This window comes from Cyrtonyx montezumae, unplaced genomic scaffold (assembly GCF_038088225.1).
Source record: "Cyrtonyx montezumae isolate F1298 unplaced genomic scaffold, pur_monq_1.0 scaffold_3, whole genome shotgun sequence".
Taxonomy (NCBI): domain Eukaryota; kingdom Metazoa; phylum Chordata; class Aves; order Galliformes; family Odontophoridae; genus Cyrtonyx; species Cyrtonyx montezumae.
The window spans coordinates 55814223-55831801 of NW_027072034.1; the positions used below are offsets into that span (position 1 = coordinate 55814223).

Sequence of the window (17579 nt, forward strand, 5' to 3'; positions counted from 1 at the left end):
GATGACTGAAGGTACTAGATCTTCACTGCAGCCTGTGGGTACAATTGCTAAAGCACCAGGTTAGAAAAAGGTCAATAACTTACTGTACCTCCACTGTGCCACACTTCATCTGTCCAATACAATCCCTCCAAGACTTTGCCTTCTGTAAATCTTTCTTAGGAACAAACAAAATTAACATGGTCACAGATCACCAAAAAAAAAAAAAAAAGCAACACAATTTCCTAACAAACATGAAATCCGTGCCCCAGAACCTTGGGAGAAACCCTACAAACTCAGAGCCAGGCTTATGCAAAGAAGGGACCTCTAGGGGAAAGGAAAAATAAGACATTTTTCCTTTTAAAAACACACTAGGTACGTGATCAGAACAGGATAAATCAGCTAGCGTGATGGTAAATAAACACAGACATCAGAGTAAGAAGGATTCTGTGACATTTTATTTTCGAAGCACAAACTCTATCCCCAACCCTAGGCTCACATAACCACGGCAACCTAAAGATGATGGAAGAAATTCAGACTGGGTGCCATGGGGACAGGCCCACACCTTACCCAAAATGGACTTCTGAAATTCTGTCTTTGCATTTTCTCATTCCAATCTGTAGGTAGCATTTCATCCGCAAAGGATGTTGCTCTCTTTCAGATGAAATCCAGACTAGCTCTTGGCTGCAGCCTTCTGTGGAGCCAACGGAAGATGTTCAATCTCAGTCATTCTCACCTTGGCTTCTTCCTATGTGTGCACACAATTTGTGTGATTGCAGTGAGGATGTGGCGATCCCTAGCAACGCACTGAGGCAGACTTTCAACACACACCTGACTGGTACACCCCTGGGTAAGGATGGCAGTCAGATTTCTAAGATTGCACGTGAGAGAAATATAGTTCAAGGTTAACAGTGCCCCAGAGCACTGGGATGCAAAGCTCCCAGGAAAAGAAACAGAGCCCCACGCCTGCAAGTCACCTTGCAGGGCATGGCAGTTTGTGAGTGGAGAAGCAGTTCATACTACGGCACTATTAGTTTAGCAAAGAATAAAACAAAATCAAAATGGATTTGCTGGGAGCAGAAAATTCAGCAATAAGAACGACGTATCAGATAAACTTCAAGCCTGGAAGAAATCATTGCATGATCTAATCTGACCTCCCATATACTATGCAGGCCATAAAATTTCAGACCAACCAGAAAATACCACCCCACCGTCACCACGTCAGGGCCTAATAATTTGATCAGATTTTGAACAATCTTTCCCAACTGAATTCTGCACGAAGAACAGTCAGCCTCCAACTGCTCTAAATGTACTCTGATTTCTTTTATACCCCATTACGCCTACATAACCTAGAGCAGCACTTTTCATGCAAACAGCTCCACGCATCAATCACTGGAGAAACCCATAGCAGCAACTGAATGGATTCCCAAGTGTGAACACTGCGTAAGACTGAGGTAGCGTGACAGTGGAGGATTCTCATTGCTATTCCAAGGAAATAATGCAAGAAACACATGCAGTAGCTTTCAGAACTGGCTGGCAGAATCCTTTTTGGAATTTTGTAGCTGGTGGAATATATGGGAATAAATGTATCTTAGCAAATGAAGTAGGGCTAGCAGCTTAACTTAAAGGGAAAAGAAATCTCACAGTGATCTGTGGCTATACCGTACCTTCCTCACTAGCTATTTATAAAATCTCAAAGTGATCTGTGAATATCACTTCCTCACTAGCTATTTTATCATTTTCCCACAGCATAAACCCTTCCTATGCACAATGAGACAAACCTCCAATGCCATGTCTCCAGCAACAGTGGGCTCATGAGTGTGCAGGTATGTTGGTGGAGGCTCCTGCTCCAGATCAAGCAGAAGAGAAACTTGACTAAGTCTCCCTTTCTTATACAAAAAGGCCCAAGCTATTATTTGCCTATTCCTAGAAGCACTTTGGGCACATTTTGATGAGAAATTTTGCCCAAGATCTCCCAGACACTTTTTTCCAACTATAATTGTTTTCCTTTCCAAGCAGTTTTATCCCAGTATACCTGTGGGTGTGGACATTATCTCTCTGCATTAAATGGAATAAAGGCCATAAATGTTTAAAATGACTAGAGATTAAACGGAAAAGCTTTGTCTTTTTAACTCCATATAAATTGAGGATAACAAAAAAGGCACCTTCAAGCGACAGAGCAGGAGCTGGGCTCGGTCCCTGACACAGGTGAGTGCCCTCCTTCCCTACTAGACAAAAAGGAGGATGCAGAACATACCCATCTAATGTAGCTGATCACAGCTACACATCCCACAGTCCCATTATGAAAGGAAGTAATTACCTGTTAGAGCTGAGCAGGGTGTTGTTTTCTAAACAAAAGATTCTAATCTGTTCTCTTAACCAACCCTCACAAGAAACAGGAGTGCTGTCTCAGTAGAGATGCCTACCCTCCAAAACAATAAACAAAGCATCTCTTCAAGGAGATGTAAAAAATAAAGTAATAAGCATTTCACATTTTAAAGCAGAACACGTTTTATTCAACACAGGAACTTATATAGATAAAATCGAGAATAACCAGCATTAAGAAAACCCACAAAACCCAAACCCTGTAGTTTTACTCGAATTCAGTTCTACCTATCAGTCACTCATGTTTCTATGTACAACATTTCATCAGCTTTGTTCATTTCCAGATTAATGAATATTGACACCCAGTACCAACAGAACAGTTTGCTCACAGCTTGGGGGACCTTAGGGGTTGTTATAAAAGAGCAGCCATCTTCACCTTGTCGTCTGACGCATTCACTGCTGTTGGGGGAACTGAAACGCTACACATTAAGCAAGAAAACAGGCACCAGTGCAGCGAGAGTCCCGAATCCCTCCTGAGATAAATGCCAGGAAGGACTCAGGCCAGCACCTCCAATATTGTCATAATGCCACGTCCAAGATGCTTCAGTACAAAAGCTATTCAAATAAATAAATAAATAACAGCAACAGCCCCAACAAATAAAACATAAAAATCCACACTTCTACATCTTTACAACGTTCAATGTTCAATTCAACTGTTCAACGCAACTGAAAGCATTTTAACCTAAGACTTCAGCCCATGGGGAATAAACCCTCAAAATCTGAGTGTGGCAGAGCTTAAGAGTATAAATCATTTTGATAAACTAGCAACATAGCTCGACATTCCTTCTGGGGGAAAGGATGGGCATGTTCAGCTGAGGAAATCCTCCACCCCTGCCTTTTCACACAGGCCTTGAAAGCCGTACCAGCACAGCTCTTTTGGGGTTGCAAGGTTATTTTTCCTCACAGATGACTCCCTGGATATCAACTGGCCTCAACAGCTTTACACAAAAGGTGTGCAGCTAACCATTCAGCTAGGGACTGCGGAGAGCATTCACTTGCAAGGACTCTGGCACCTGCCATCAGCCTTTGTGGGGCCAAGGTCTTCTCTGTATCACTGTTCAGCAAAACAGTTACAAATGAACACAATGTTCAAGTCGAGCAGAAAGCACATGCTGAACCAAACCAGGGAAGTAACTCAGCAGAGACTAAAAAGTGACAAACTGCCCTGGAAATCAAGTATTGTGCCAACACATGGAACAGCATACCAGCAGCTGATGAGACATTTCTTGATGCTTTGCAGGACTATTATAGAGTGCTGTTCTGTTAATCAAGTATAAAGATCACTGCATTGTTTTGCAAAACTTAAGAGCACAGTGTAGAACAAGACACTTCCCTACAGTTTTAATAAATACAGTTATGAACAACACACAGTTTAAATTACCTAACCTTCACGATCTAAGTATAAACACCTCATACAAAAAAATTCCTTTATACTTTTGTACATCTTTTAAAAAAAAGATCACAGAAACACCTGTTTGCTAAGGAGAGACCTGTATGAAGAAATGATATGTTTTGAAGACTTTACATTGTCAGTTTGCTGGGTGACACTTGTTACTGAAATGTTCTCTTACGAAAACCTACCACCTAGGTATTTTTTCTTTTCTTACAGACACGTATTTTGGCTTTGAATCTGAAATTCAAAGCCGCTTTAAATTAGCCACGTGAAAGAGATTCCTGGTTATTAAGGCCTTGATCTGTCAAAGACTTTCAAATATACATGACACTGCTGAAATCAGCAAGCACCTGACAGAGATCACTGTGGCACCGAGCACAACAGCAGCTAATTTCTTCAATGCTGTAACTCATATGGCAGCATACAGTTCTCTGCCACGTCAAAAGGAACAACCTCTCATTTCAACCCAGCCTAGAAGAGCAGCACAATAATGATGTGACATTTGCACAATCATTTTACTACAATGCCCTGAAAACGATATAAGTCCCCCACTGGAAATTCTGACTCATAATCTACTTTTTTGTTGCTTAGGACTCACTTTTGCACAATCCTAACTGTGGGCCAGCATCCACCCAAATAGTTTGTGAAAACTATTAACTGAGGTACACTGCACTATAAATTCTATTTCATCACTTACCAAAGGGTTGGATGTTGTCCTTAGGATTAGGATTTGTGCTGCAGCTAAAAACTAATAATGTGGTGAGGTTATCACTGTCTGAGCAGCTTCAAAATACTAATAGCAGTGCATATTAATAACCAGCTGGTATTAATCTCTATAAAGTGATGCCCTCAGTCACAGCTATGCACAGAATGACGTAAGGGATATTTTGCTCAGTGACAAGGGGACACTGCCAGGCTGTCTGTTATGATTTCAACCTCCTTCTGCTCCACTTCTGATTTGTTTTTAGAAAATACACAGTGTAGCATTTTCATTAAAAACATCCTATCAAAAGAAATAAAGAAGGCACTTGGTATTTATCTTTGGCTCAGTTGAGGCGGTCCGCTCAAAGCTTCACAAAGTTCCTGTCCCTTCATCTGATGAATAGTTGCCATCCTGAGGTACTTATTCATGTGCAAAAATAAGAGCTTCAGGGATTTACCAGTTGCATTTCTCAAATTGCTTCCAGTAAATGTGCAAAATTCTTCACTGAACCAAATCTCCTACGATTAGCGGAACACATTCCATTAAGGTTTATTTCAGGGAAGAGCTCTGGTCACCTACGCAGTCCTTGATCCAAATCTGGTCTCTCAACTCAGTGCTCCTTAAACCTGGGAAAGCACAGCAATCAGACAGGAAAAGTTCAGGTGTGAGGTAGAAACAGCCACTGCTCTCAAAATGCAGGATCCACATTCCTTACTAAGTATTTTTTTCTGTTCTATTTCACTGGTCCAAAACAGCCAATGGTCAAATTTAGGTTTTGCTTAGGCAAGTGTAACCCCATTTTTTTTTCTCTCTGTTCAAAATGCTGTAATTCCAGTTACTCTTTCCTTTAAGGAGGAGACCTTCTAGAATAAGTTACATTTGAAACTATCAAACAACACAGAGCAAGAAGCTACTTTACTGCTCATTCCCTAGCTGCACACTCAATGATGAAAACCAAAGAAATCACACATTTGGAAAATTAAAACCCAAATCATAACTAAGACACTTTGACAAAAAATCTGTTTTCAGGCTCTTTTGAAAACAAGATGTTCTGCAGAAGAAAATTAATGATTTAAAAACATGAAGACAAGTTTAGTCTTTTGAAGCAAAACTGAAAACAGGCATGGACATACAGAAAACCTTAATACTTACATGCAGGCAAAACATCTAAGGGGGCAATATCTCAGTAACCTGCTTTTAAATTGTTATTTAAGAGCAACAGCTGTAGGTAACACTTACAAGGTGCGGTCTGCATTACAACGAAGTTCCTTCTGAATAAGATGGAGTAAGAACTGTAAAAAGAGTCACAGTATCTGTGTTACTACCCATAGAGATATACCAACACAAGCTGTACACTGTTATTCAAAGAGCTCTCCATTTGAAACATTACTCTGCAATGCCAACAGTTAAAAAAACATACAGACGCTTGATCGATGTTTGGAAAATAAGTTTTCACACTGAACATGGAACAAAAAATAATTTCTTTTTTTGCAATTGTGAGATCAGCTTCTGTGTAAAAAACCAGAGCAGCTTTCCAGTTACTTTCGCAGCAGACACATAAGAAACCAGCAGAGGGAACCCAACACTTCAAGAAGAAAAAACAAATGGAAATGTTGAAGTATGTATGGAAGACATAACACTGAAAAGAGTACGAATGAGGATTTATAAAGCTGCTGACTATTAGAGGGAACATACTTCAACTATAAGTGTATCTCATTTAATTACTTTCCAGACATTTCACATCCTACAAGTAGAAAAAAATAGTTCAAAGTTTGGGGCTTATGTTTAGAAAGCAAGCTTCAATCCCAACTCGAAACAACGCTTCCTGCTTTTCTTGTCTCGGGAAAGAGCATCTGACAAATTCAAAATTAGTTACTCTGCAGAAGTACAGAGCTCAGTGAAATAACCGTTCAGACATGTGGCTTTGTCTGGGCACAGACAGTACAGAGGAAGCTGTATTTCTGAAGTGGTTCACAGTCATCCCACCCTTTCATGAGCACTTCCATTCAGGACTTCAAAAGGAAAGGATAAGCAAGTGATACTTGAGGATATCTCAGTGGCAGTGTCACAGCAGCACTCTTTGAGAACAGACCAAGCTGGTATGAATGCCTGCTACAAAAGTCCTTGGCAAACACAGCAACATAACCTATAGGTTAACCTACAGGTGGCTGCAGCAAGACTGACTTCAAAGGTATAGCAAGACTCTCTTCACCTCATGTCGTCTCTTCTTTGGTCATTAAAGCAAAGTAGTGCAAGTTAAGGAAAAAAAAACACCTTATCAGATCTTACTGTCCAGCATACAGAATCCCAAGCAAGAGCATAGGAGAAAAACATAAAGTATATCCTTTTTTATTCTTGGAGTAACCACACGAGTCACATTCCTTTTCCCTAACATCTACTCCTGTCAAAAGTGAGGAAGTCATGTTTTGTGTCACCCAGCACAGCAATTTTAGGGCCCATCTGGAGAATGTGATGCGTTAACTTTCACCAGTTTCATTCTCATGGTGATTTTGGTGATACAGCAGCATAGCTGGCAGTTGTTACTGCTTCAGTAAATCAGTTTTAAAGAAAACAGAAGTAATTCTTCTGTGAGTGGAATCTAAGGCATCTTCTAGTTTTATGCAAGAACGCTCACTTGCAATTTTGCCTGCTGTAATCTGCTCAACCAGCAATTAACAGATGTGTAATTGTTCACAAACTGAAGTGCATCAGAACTGATGTGCACTTCAGATTAAAATTAAATGAAAATTTGAAAACAATCTACTTTGTTCTTCTATTGAAAATTTCCTATACAATTTGGACGTTTCTTAGACAACAAAGCACTGAATTTGCAAAAGGAAAACATGCATTTTAATATAAACAGTTTAGCACATAGAAAATACACAGCGGCCAAGAAGTATCTGTAGACTTACTAGCAAGGCACACCCATCTGCCACCATGAGCATGTAAAACACATTGTTCCAACCAGACGGGGAAATGAGACCAGCCAAGAGAGGCCCCAAAGCTGCACCTAAAACAGAGTATTGATAGTGTCAGAATGATGCATTGTAAGTTTCATTACACTGAAAGACAGTTGCTCTGTGTCAGATTATCAGTTCCTCTACTTAGTTAACTCAGTAGCATCCAAGAAAGCTCAAAATGTAATTGGTATAGCTAACACAGGGGAAGTTGGAAGACTAGAAGTTGGAGAAATATCACACTTTGGCTAAAAATAAGTCTGTCCCACATCAAGACAAATCCCACTCAATTTTCCCTTCTATGTACCAGTGCAGAGGTCATGAGTCATCACTGATCTCAGAAACAGCCCCATGACATCTACTTTATACATCTGTGCTCACTATTAGTGTCACCCTCTTCCTCCCTCCCTCAGACGTGGGAACATTAGTGAGGTTAAACACTAAATTTACTCTTCCTCTCAATTCCAAAACTGCACCTAGACTTGACAGAACCTGAACTGAAGAGAGCGTAGTTTCTCAAAGATATTTAATTTTAACCTACCACTGCAAAGCTTTGCTTACCTACAGATCCTGTTCCATCGATGATTGCTGTCACCGTGGACAAGGCTCTTGCATTTCCTTTCAGGCTTTTATGGGTACCCTAAAGTAGCAAAGACTGCTTAGAATCATTCCGAGTTGAATTCAGAAGTTTCTTAGCTAATGAAAATTACCAGGTTCAACGTTCTCAGGTGGCACTCATGACCAAAAGACCTTATCCAACCGGAAGTTCAAATGGTAGCATGGACAAAAAGGAACGGTACGTGCCATGCATAGCTGTCTACATTGATGAGAATTAAGTCTCCAACCTTTCTCACACATATAGCTGCTTCCTTCATTTAAAGATGCAAAGTATGGAAGAGGGCTGAGAGAATTCTGTACAGACACTTGGCCTTGCATGCAACTTTTACATCCACTTTGGGCCATCATCTACAAGACTTGGTTAATCTCATTACTATGGAAGAATAATTTAGAAGCATCTTGCAGGCAGGAGACTATTCTATATTAATGTATGAACTCTAAGAGAATCTCAAAGTCTGAGTTCAACACAGCCTAAGCATCCCCTTACCACCTCAATTTAGGACAGTGCAGCCCCTCCTGATAATCCTGCAGAAGTCAAACTACTCTCTCTGGAGGTCAAAGCAGCTATAGCAGGAGCAGAAAGGAAGCTAAACTCACCAAGTCAGCAGAGACAGCAGTGGTGATCAGTGCATAAGGGCCGTTCACCAGGGCACCACTGATAAGCAGCATCACTGTTGCAAGATAGACAAAAACAGAAAACATGAGTTGCCTGAAAGACTTAACTGTAAGATGAATAGAAAGACATGAACATATTCAGCCTGCATGAGTAAAGCTGTTTTCAAAAGCACTAAAAGTTGTCTTTAAACATTTCTGATGTTTGTCACAGGGAATATAATGCCTGTGCTGATATAGAGCCTCATAAAGAAGACTAATGATATTACCTAAATCACTGTTAGCTCATCTAACAGTTAGTTAGCTACCTAAAGTCAGTTACAATTAATTGACATAAACTAACAATTCGTTATCTGCATCCCCATTACATAACTCATACCACTAATTATTTAGTTCATATTCTTCCCCTTTATTGCAAAAAAAAAAAAAAAAAAGCCTGCAAGGCATAACCTAAGCAATTTCATTCCACACTACCTCCTCTTGGGAAGAAACAAAAAATAGGAAAATAAAGAGCAAAAAAGAGCAAAGGATCATAAATAGAAAGTTCATATGAAGTGAGGCATACAATTTAGAAATACTCACCTACAGTAGCCTCAAGGCCCATTTTGCTGACTGTACTGAACATGTACAACTGCAAACATGAAAAAACACACGTGCTATAATACCAACATCTGCATTGATCCTAAGATCCCCTCTTCCCCCATGTTAACTAAAAAATATCTTAGCTGACATCAGGTGAAAGATAGCTCTGGCATCTGAGGTTTAAAACAACCCTTTTAGATCACAGTAGTAGGATGGTTGCTTGATGGAATGGATGAGGGAGATAATGGCTACACTCCTATTTCCTAATGTGCCTTGTCAGAAGAAAGGGCTACATTATGAGACCACTCAACTTTAAACTCTCAAATTGCCAGATTCAATGCAGCACAGAATTCTCAAAAGCATCAAAACACACTCCAAATAATGCACTTCACACGTCCAGCTGCCCATCTTCAGTTGCAGCACAGTAATTTCAGACTCTGAGCAGCAAAAATTCTGGGTAAGAACCGCACATAACATTTTAAAAAAGAGTTATAAACTACACAAGGTTTTCAATGTCCAACTTAGCTCTCTGCTTAGTACTTCTACTGCTGCTTTTCTTCACGGGATATGAGGCACAAGACTGTAATCCTATAACAAGCAATGCATTAGACTGGCATGATCATTTAGTAAATCCAGTCCAAATCTATACTTGCTCACATGCTCAACTTCTTAAATTTCAACTGAACATTATGTCCAACTTAGAAGATGTTGTTTGCAGAACTTCCTAAGGAATGATGTCTACGTCCCAGACAAAGCTGTAAAAGAGAAGCAAACTCTTACTGTGGGTGCTGCAAGCAGTAACATCATTCCACAGGTTGATGCCCTCTTCTCCAGCCTGTCTGAAATCAGGCCTGCCAAAATGCCACCTGAAAGGAGATGAAAGTATGTCAGGAGAACACTGTGCACATTTTACACAAAAGGCACCAGTTAATGAAGCCCAACTCAGACTGAAACAATATATGACTTAATGCAGTTGTACACAGCAACACAGATTATAGAATAGCTGATATAACTGGCAATTGGTGATGTCCTTAATAACTGAACTGATTTTGACTTGGAAGGTAACTGACTCATTGGCTATTCCAACTGGATTTCCAAGATGGTAGGGATGAGGGTGGAAGAGACAGAAGAAAAACTTAGAAATTATAGTTCTGTTGCTTTTGAACATAAAACACCTTTGCAGTAGGCATCATGTGGTCTCACTCTGCCTGGAATTCTGGAATGCATCTGCACCCAGCTGGTCACTGGTTCTTGAACTCCTCACATGCACCAATATTCAGCCGTAGTGTGCCCTGTTCACTAGTAGTGGAAATTAACTGTTTCAGATCCAAAGGCAAGTGAAACATTTGTTTTTCTCTCCAAGTGACCACTCCATGCCCTTTAATTCTCCCTTCTTCTTGTATTTCCCAACAACCATATATAGTAATACTACATGGAGTGTCTGGCAGAAGCAAGTATGAAGGCCCGAGGGAAGGAGCTGTCAGAATAATGTGAAGAGAATTTGGTACAGGGAGAAGGAAAGGAAGTTTTATGGATTCTCCACATTTCTGCTTCGCCCTTCCCAGCCGCCCCTCTTCAAAGTGTCTACACCACACTTGAATTTAAATGTAAATGCCTGAAGTTTGAGACAGTACAGGGCACTCTGTTAACCTTGTATTCACAGTAGAAGGAGAGGAGGCTGAAAGAAGTCATTCACATTCCTAAGGTACTACTAACTCTAGCTTCCAGCTGTCTGGGATGAAATAAGCAGAGATGACATTTAGCACAAGCCTCAAACAGTAACTGCAACACATCTCAACATTTGTGCCTTGAACTACCAATGCCTACATAGCTCTTGACACAGTGAGACTTCTACTAGGAGCAGGGATAGTTCTGCTATGTTAGAGAAGAGAAATGAACATATTTTGACAAGGGAAGTGACAAAGATCCACAGTCAAAAGCCTTTGGTATTCCTTTCAAAGCTTCTGAAATACATTTGAAATAACAATGGTGTCAGTGGCACTACTATGACCTCCCCAACAAGGAACACTGTTCAGGAGAAGACACTTTAAGCACTATGTGGGCACTTAGAAACTACCATGCAGTATCCTAAGTATTGAGTTGGTAGGCAGGATGGAGGATTTATGGAGACCCTGTGCCCTCATGAGGCAGAAGATGGGAAAGAATATCAAGGGAAATCTAGCTTGGCACTGTAAAACCATCTTACAGCACATAAGGCACTCCAGCAGCAGCACCATTTATCTTCTGGAACAATTTCAAAGCTTGAACTATTTTAACAGTAGCAATGCAAACTACCAGCTATTAACACTAAAAACAGTAATAAAAAAAAATATTACAGAAGATGTATCTTAGCGTCTTAGGGAATGCCTCTTGCACAAATCACACAGCAATCCTAACCAGGGATGTCTGAAGTAAAAAGCTGCTTGTTTCTCAGAGAGGTAGCTCTGATCATTTTTTACAATAAGGGCAGCGAGGCCTAGGGAGACAGTGGATGCCTCATCCCTGGGATCATTCAAGATCACGCTAGATGGGGCTCTGAGCAGCCTGATGTAGCTGTAGGTATCCCTGTTCACTGCACAGAGCTGGGACAGGGCTCCTTCCAACAATTCAATGATTCTATCATTCTACAAAACATATTTAAAGTGTTAAATGTGGCAGTGAAAGTGACTGAAATCAGTAACTCAGTGATAGTGGCTTACGATAATAACTCAGACTTGAAACTTTTACCAACAAAATGAGAAGTTTGCATCACATGTAGCTGAATAATTAATGAAAACATCAATCTATCAATCTGTGCTTAGCAGATATCATGGTTCAGCCTTGTCAGTTTGTCATGGAGTGTGATTAGGAACTCTTGATCTCTGGGGAAGGGCTAGTGTATCATCCCATTTTGTACTATATTTAAGAGAACAATCTGCAATAAGCAGAACAAATACATGGAGATATATATTTAGCACCTTACTGTCCCCATTCTTCAGTGATGCATACTAAGTTCTGCACAAATGTGTGTGGGAACTTCTTCCCAGTGCAGTGACGGAGCAGTGGCACAGCTGCACAGAGAGGTGGTGGAGTCTCCTTCTCTGGAGACGTTCCAGACCCGCCTGGACGCCTACCTGTGCCACCTGGGCTAGGGAGCTGCTTTGGCAGGGGGTTGGACTCCATGATCTCTGGAGGTCCCTTCCAACCCTTACAGTTCTGTGACTCTGTGATATAAGGCAGAAGACTACTAATGTACGTTAGCTGTGCGTGCCACTGTTTATGCCAAAGTGGGCTGATTGAGCATGAAATACTGACACTCAAACTTACCAAATATTCCACCCACATCAAACAGTGTAGAAAGATCTCCAGCTCTTTTGGCATCAAGGTGCTCTAGAGACAATTACAAAACAAAAACAAAACAACAGCAAAAAGAATCAAAACCATTTTCTTCATTTCCAGACTATGAAAAGCAGGTATCTCAACACAGTCTTGCATTGGATATCATAACCAGTTATTCAGTGTTACAGTCTTTTAAATACAATTACACCCACAGCAGGATATTTTAATGCTTCAGCTGTAAAGTATACACCATAGAGCTGACTGTTAAAATTTGGCTTAACAATATTCCAATTTATGAACAGCCACAGACATACAAACTAATGAATGCTCCAAAGTGAGGATCTTAGCTCTAAAATCATGTTAAGCATACACTTGGAACACTGACAGAGCCTCATCCTGAAGGCCTCCATCACATGTCAAGTATTTGTCATTAGATGGCTGGCCACATGCTTAGTGTAGCACTTGCTCTGTGGTTTCTGCAGACTATGAAGGGAAAATGATTTCCTCAAGTCCACTCTGTTATTAACAGTAAGGACTCACTGTCTGCATATATTTACATTTAGTCTAACGCAGTTACTCGTGTACTACCAGATTTCCAGAAGCATATCAGGAAGTCTGGCACCTCAAGTTCCATTGTGTTAACCACATCATTTAAAAAGCAGCTACATTTCTAAACTCCTTTGGCATATATATATATATTTTAAAGCTTCTGCAGCATACTTGAAAGAGCAGCATGTGCTAAAGTTGTCGTGTCAATGATGCTACCATAACCTCACCAACAATAAATCTGCCACAGCACAGACTGGAGGACTGCTGATAAATATCTTGTATTACCAGCCAGCTGCTTTCAAGGTAGCACTAGTTACTTGGGAGTCCACACAACAGCTGTTAGCTATAGTATTTCCAGCCAAGTGTGTTTTCATAGGTTGTTAAACTTGCCTCACTCCACTGTCTGCTACTGCTACACTCAGCCAGCAACACATTTTTGTTAGCTGGAGATTTAAAAGGTCACATCATCACTCACAAGAACTCTCTTGTCTAGAGATAACTCTTTCCTCTGTACTCTGCAGTGAAAAACAGCACTAATGAACCGATAAAGAGGTTTGTTTAAATTTTAGTAAGGCACTTTGGTAATTTGAAGAACATTTAAAGAATTGGTTTGCAAGGGGCACAGCCACAGCACTGCAGGTTGGAACTGCTGAAGACAATCCACTTCTTTTTTTAATGTCTTCTCATAATACTGAATTCACAAAATTGAGAAATATGTCAGTTGATTCCTTACAATTCTTCTGCTACTCAAGCAAAGACTGCCTATTTCAGAAGCAGTAATGTTTATTCTCTTATTTATTAAGCCCATGTTTCCAGACACTTTGCAGTCATCATTCTGTTATCCCTTACTGTGATACTTACCTACATTTGTGATATAGAGGGGAAGCCAGAAGAGAAAAGTATAGCTCACAAGTTTTGCAAACAAAAGACAAAGGGAAAACTCTATGACTCCCTAGAAAAACAAAGGAAATAGGAAGTCAGTATCTTGATAATGGCTGTTACCTGCTTTCAAAGAGCATTATAGAAATGATCTCTAAGAAGCATTTTACTCGTTTTCTCTTAAGAATTCCCAAAAGGCATTCTTGCTTTCACAAAAGAATACTTATAATCAGAGCATACTACAATATTCTGCCTATATAGTCTCTTAACTACACTGAACTGAACAGAGAGAACACTAAATTAACAGGAGGAGCTTGATACTGTCTGGACATCTGCATCACTTATTTTCCTGATTTAGAGTATTTCTATGAAGCATTATAGCAAGGTGCAATCATATTCCAGAGAAATGGACACACTTTTATGTCATTTAGACCTATCTTTCAGATGGCTCTAAGACCTCTCCATTATGGCCTCTTCAAAAAACAGCCAGTTAACTGGTATGGCACAGTCCAAAATACTAAGAACACATTCTAGACAAGGCAGATGCCTATTTCAAATACGAATTACTTCCACCTCCTTTTTTGCTGGATATATGAAAGGTATACTTCCTGCACAGAGCTGCGACTAAAGCATCGAACTGACCTACTTTGTTTCCCCTCACCCTGGCATCTTCTTGTTGAAGACAGGCATTTTTACATCCCTAGTATGGTGTACTGCAAGGACAACATATATGCAGCTTGCTCTACTTCATATACAGTTGTATGGCAGGAAAAATACTGTGGAGTTGGAAAGAATTCTAGAAGCAAATTTTCTACCAATTTTTTCCATTTTGCCATGGGAGAAACAGCTGAGAGAGTGTAAGATTGGCAGAGTGAGAGGATGCAGGAATACAGTGGTTAGGTGCTGAGGGCTTTCTCCTCTATGTTTACATCTGGTCCAAATCAATTCAGGTATAATTTTTTTTTTTTTTTTACTTCTGCATTGCATTGAAGCTAACAGACGTCAAGCTGAGAGTACAATCAAGACTGCTCCTGAACTATAGGAAATTTTCTTTCTTTCCTTTTAGCAGTGGTTGAATGGGTTGTCTCAAACTTGTCAATATAAATCATACAAGAGATTTAGAAAATGAAAACTTTTTCAAACCATTTTGAGAAGTGCAAAAGACAATCTACGGAAGGAAGATCTGACACTGAAAAATGCTTACAATCTCAGCCTGCTCTTACATTCTTAATACACACATCACTAAATGACAACAGTGAACTTCCACGTTACAAGCTGTTATAACTATAACGAGGTGGGGAAAGAGAACAGACACTGGAGCCTAAAACGTTTTCCTGTGTATAAAAGCTGCTTCAGCCTATGTACACCAGAGCTGTCAATGAAACCTTCTGATGCAGAGTTAATGTTATCTACCATTTCATCTAGAGCATCATGGAAGCCAAACCTGATTCCTGTAAGAACAGGCAAGAACAGCACATATACTCACAGGTATCCGCAAAGCCCCAAGGAAGCTGATAGCTGATGTCCCATGCCTGCCTTCTCCAGTGACCACTGTGTTGGAGTTCTGCAACACCATGGAATTTTCACTGTCAAAAAGCAAATGCTGCATCTCTGGATCCTGCAATTCCCCCCAGTGAGGCCATACACAAAAGAAGAGATAATGTATCAAAATACATATCAAACAAGCAAATAATTCCAAAACAATTTCTTAAACATATATATTTTATTACGGATAGTTAAAACTTCTTAAATATCTTGATTTGGATACACAGGATATAGAGAAACTAAACAGTGTATACAAAAAAAAAAGGATGAAATAAGTCTGATTGTTTATGCTTGCCTATTTCATCACATAATCAAGTTTTCATTCTATTGTGGCTTACTTCAAGTAGCAAAAAACCTACATATCAAAATATGGTCTAAAGGAACAAAACAATTTCCAGTTTTCCATTGCTCTGCTACTTAAATGTGGTCTCATTACAACTGAAGGTCTACTGAAAATCTACAACATATTTCTATACAAAATCAATTTATGTCAAGTTCATTTTTCAGATTCTGTAACATCTACTTCACTGATTTAAATACAGGTCAGGCCATCTTTCCAATTGAGTTATGGACAGCAAGTGTCGTATGTTAAGTGACAATTTTTCATCTCTGCCTTGTTTGAGCATTGCAATTCACTAATTTTAAGAAGCTTGATGTTAACCAGTTGACTAGGAACTCAAATCTGAGTTCTTTTCTTCCACTAGGAAGGATTTTACTTTAATAATTCCACTGGCTGCTAAATATACTAGTGGAGCAAATTATCACTCAACACGAATGAGCTGCCCCAGTCTAGCCATAGCATAGCTTACCATTTTAATCATTAACTACAGCAAAATGAATTCACAAAAGAATTGGAAATTCACATCTTACCATTAAAAAAAAAAACCCACAACCAAAAAACAGTTATTAATAGTACTTCCTTCCCAACTAAGAAAAAGAACAGGATGTAGCTACCAGCACTTTCACTGCTCTTTGAGACGCTTACCAAGCTGTGTGCTTCTACAAGTTATAAATGTACTCTATGTACTGTCTTCCTCTTTTCCATTCTTGGGCTTTTGAATAAAGCCTTAGTGAAGTATTAAGCCTCACATATATTTGGCTATAGTTTAGTAAAGATAAAATTAGATGTCATTCCATATGCAGTACATTTGACCTTTAAAGGCCCCTTCCAACTCAAATAATTCTATGATTCTATGAAACTTATTTGAATACAGAGGGTTAAATGTAGCAGTGAAAGTGACTGAAATCCAAATAACTTATTTAGTAACTCAGACTTGAGCAGATCAGCTTGTAGGAGCAGAACAACTGTTGTTTGCACAGGCAGAAAAGCCAACAGTGATCGCCATCTCAGCATCACCATAACACAATTGCTGAGAAAAGGTGTTCAGTCCACTCAGACAAGAGCAAGACTATCTTTTGTTATTGACAATGATAAAAAGTATTTATTTTATCCCCCATTTTTGATTCTTCTAAAAACAAAACAACCAAAACCAAAGCAACAAACAACAACAAAAAAACCCACCTTGTTAGTACTCTATGCTACAAACATACACCTGAGCTGGTAGAAGAAAAGAAAAGGAAATACTGAAAGGATTGCCATTAAGTGCCTTCATGCTTTGTTGTCAGTCCAAGAGGGAATGCATCTTCTCCACCCACTTGCTATGCTGACTCTGCACAGGCTGACAGTGGTGCCAGTGAGAGATATTACCAGAGTTAGAGGACAACTATTTGTGTACAGATTTGCTGACTACATGTTGTCTCTGTCTTCATGACTTGTCTACAGACACCTACTTAGATTCTTAAATCTTTTCCCCTTATCTTCCAGCTGGTTGTCAAGTTATACCAACCAATGGTTTCTGGGCTGGAGACTGCTCTTAGGTGACTCAAAATGAACACGAGCCAACTTGGTACACTAAGAAAACTCAGTGGTACTCAGTACTGAGTTTACACGTGTTTATTCTGAGCCACGGAAGGAGGATTAAGCTGCACTGAGCTATAAAGAGGCAACCAAAAGAGTGTTTCCTTAAAAAGTTCAAAACCTTTCCACCAGTGCTGATTATTG

The 17579-nt window shown here is 39.7% G+C and overlaps 1 protein-coding gene across 3 annotated transcripts in view; it reads right to left on the reverse strand.

The window, feature by feature from the left end:
* Positions 1-2537: 2537 nt before the first annotated feature.
* The window catches only part of SLC37A1 (solute carrier family 37 member 1), a 36537-nt gene continuing 21495 nt past the window's right edge, over positions 2538-17579 (reverse strand). For all 3 annotated transcript variants that reach the window (XM_065741650.1, XM_065741651.1, XM_065741652.1), the window contains exons 11-21: positions 15459-15590; positions 13955-14045; positions 12533-12595; positions 10007-10092; positions 9227-9275; positions 8630-8703; positions 7976-8054; positions 7370-7467; positions 5697-5749; positions 3553-5083; positions 2538-3275 (exon numbers count right to left, since the gene is read on the reverse strand). In XM_065741650.1, coding sequence (XP_065597722.1) covers positions 5068-5083; positions 5697-5749; positions 7370-7467; positions 7976-8054; positions 8630-8703; positions 9227-9275; positions 10007-10092; positions 12533-12595; positions 13955-14045; positions 15459-15590 — 741 coding nt within the window. In that variant the 3' untranslated portion in view covers positions 2538-3275; positions 3553-5067. The remainder of the gene's footprint in view (positions 3276-3552; positions 5084-5696; positions 5750-7369; positions 7468-7975; positions 8055-8629; positions 8704-9226; positions 9276-10006; positions 10093-12532; positions 12596-13954; positions 14046-15458; positions 15591-17579) is intronic.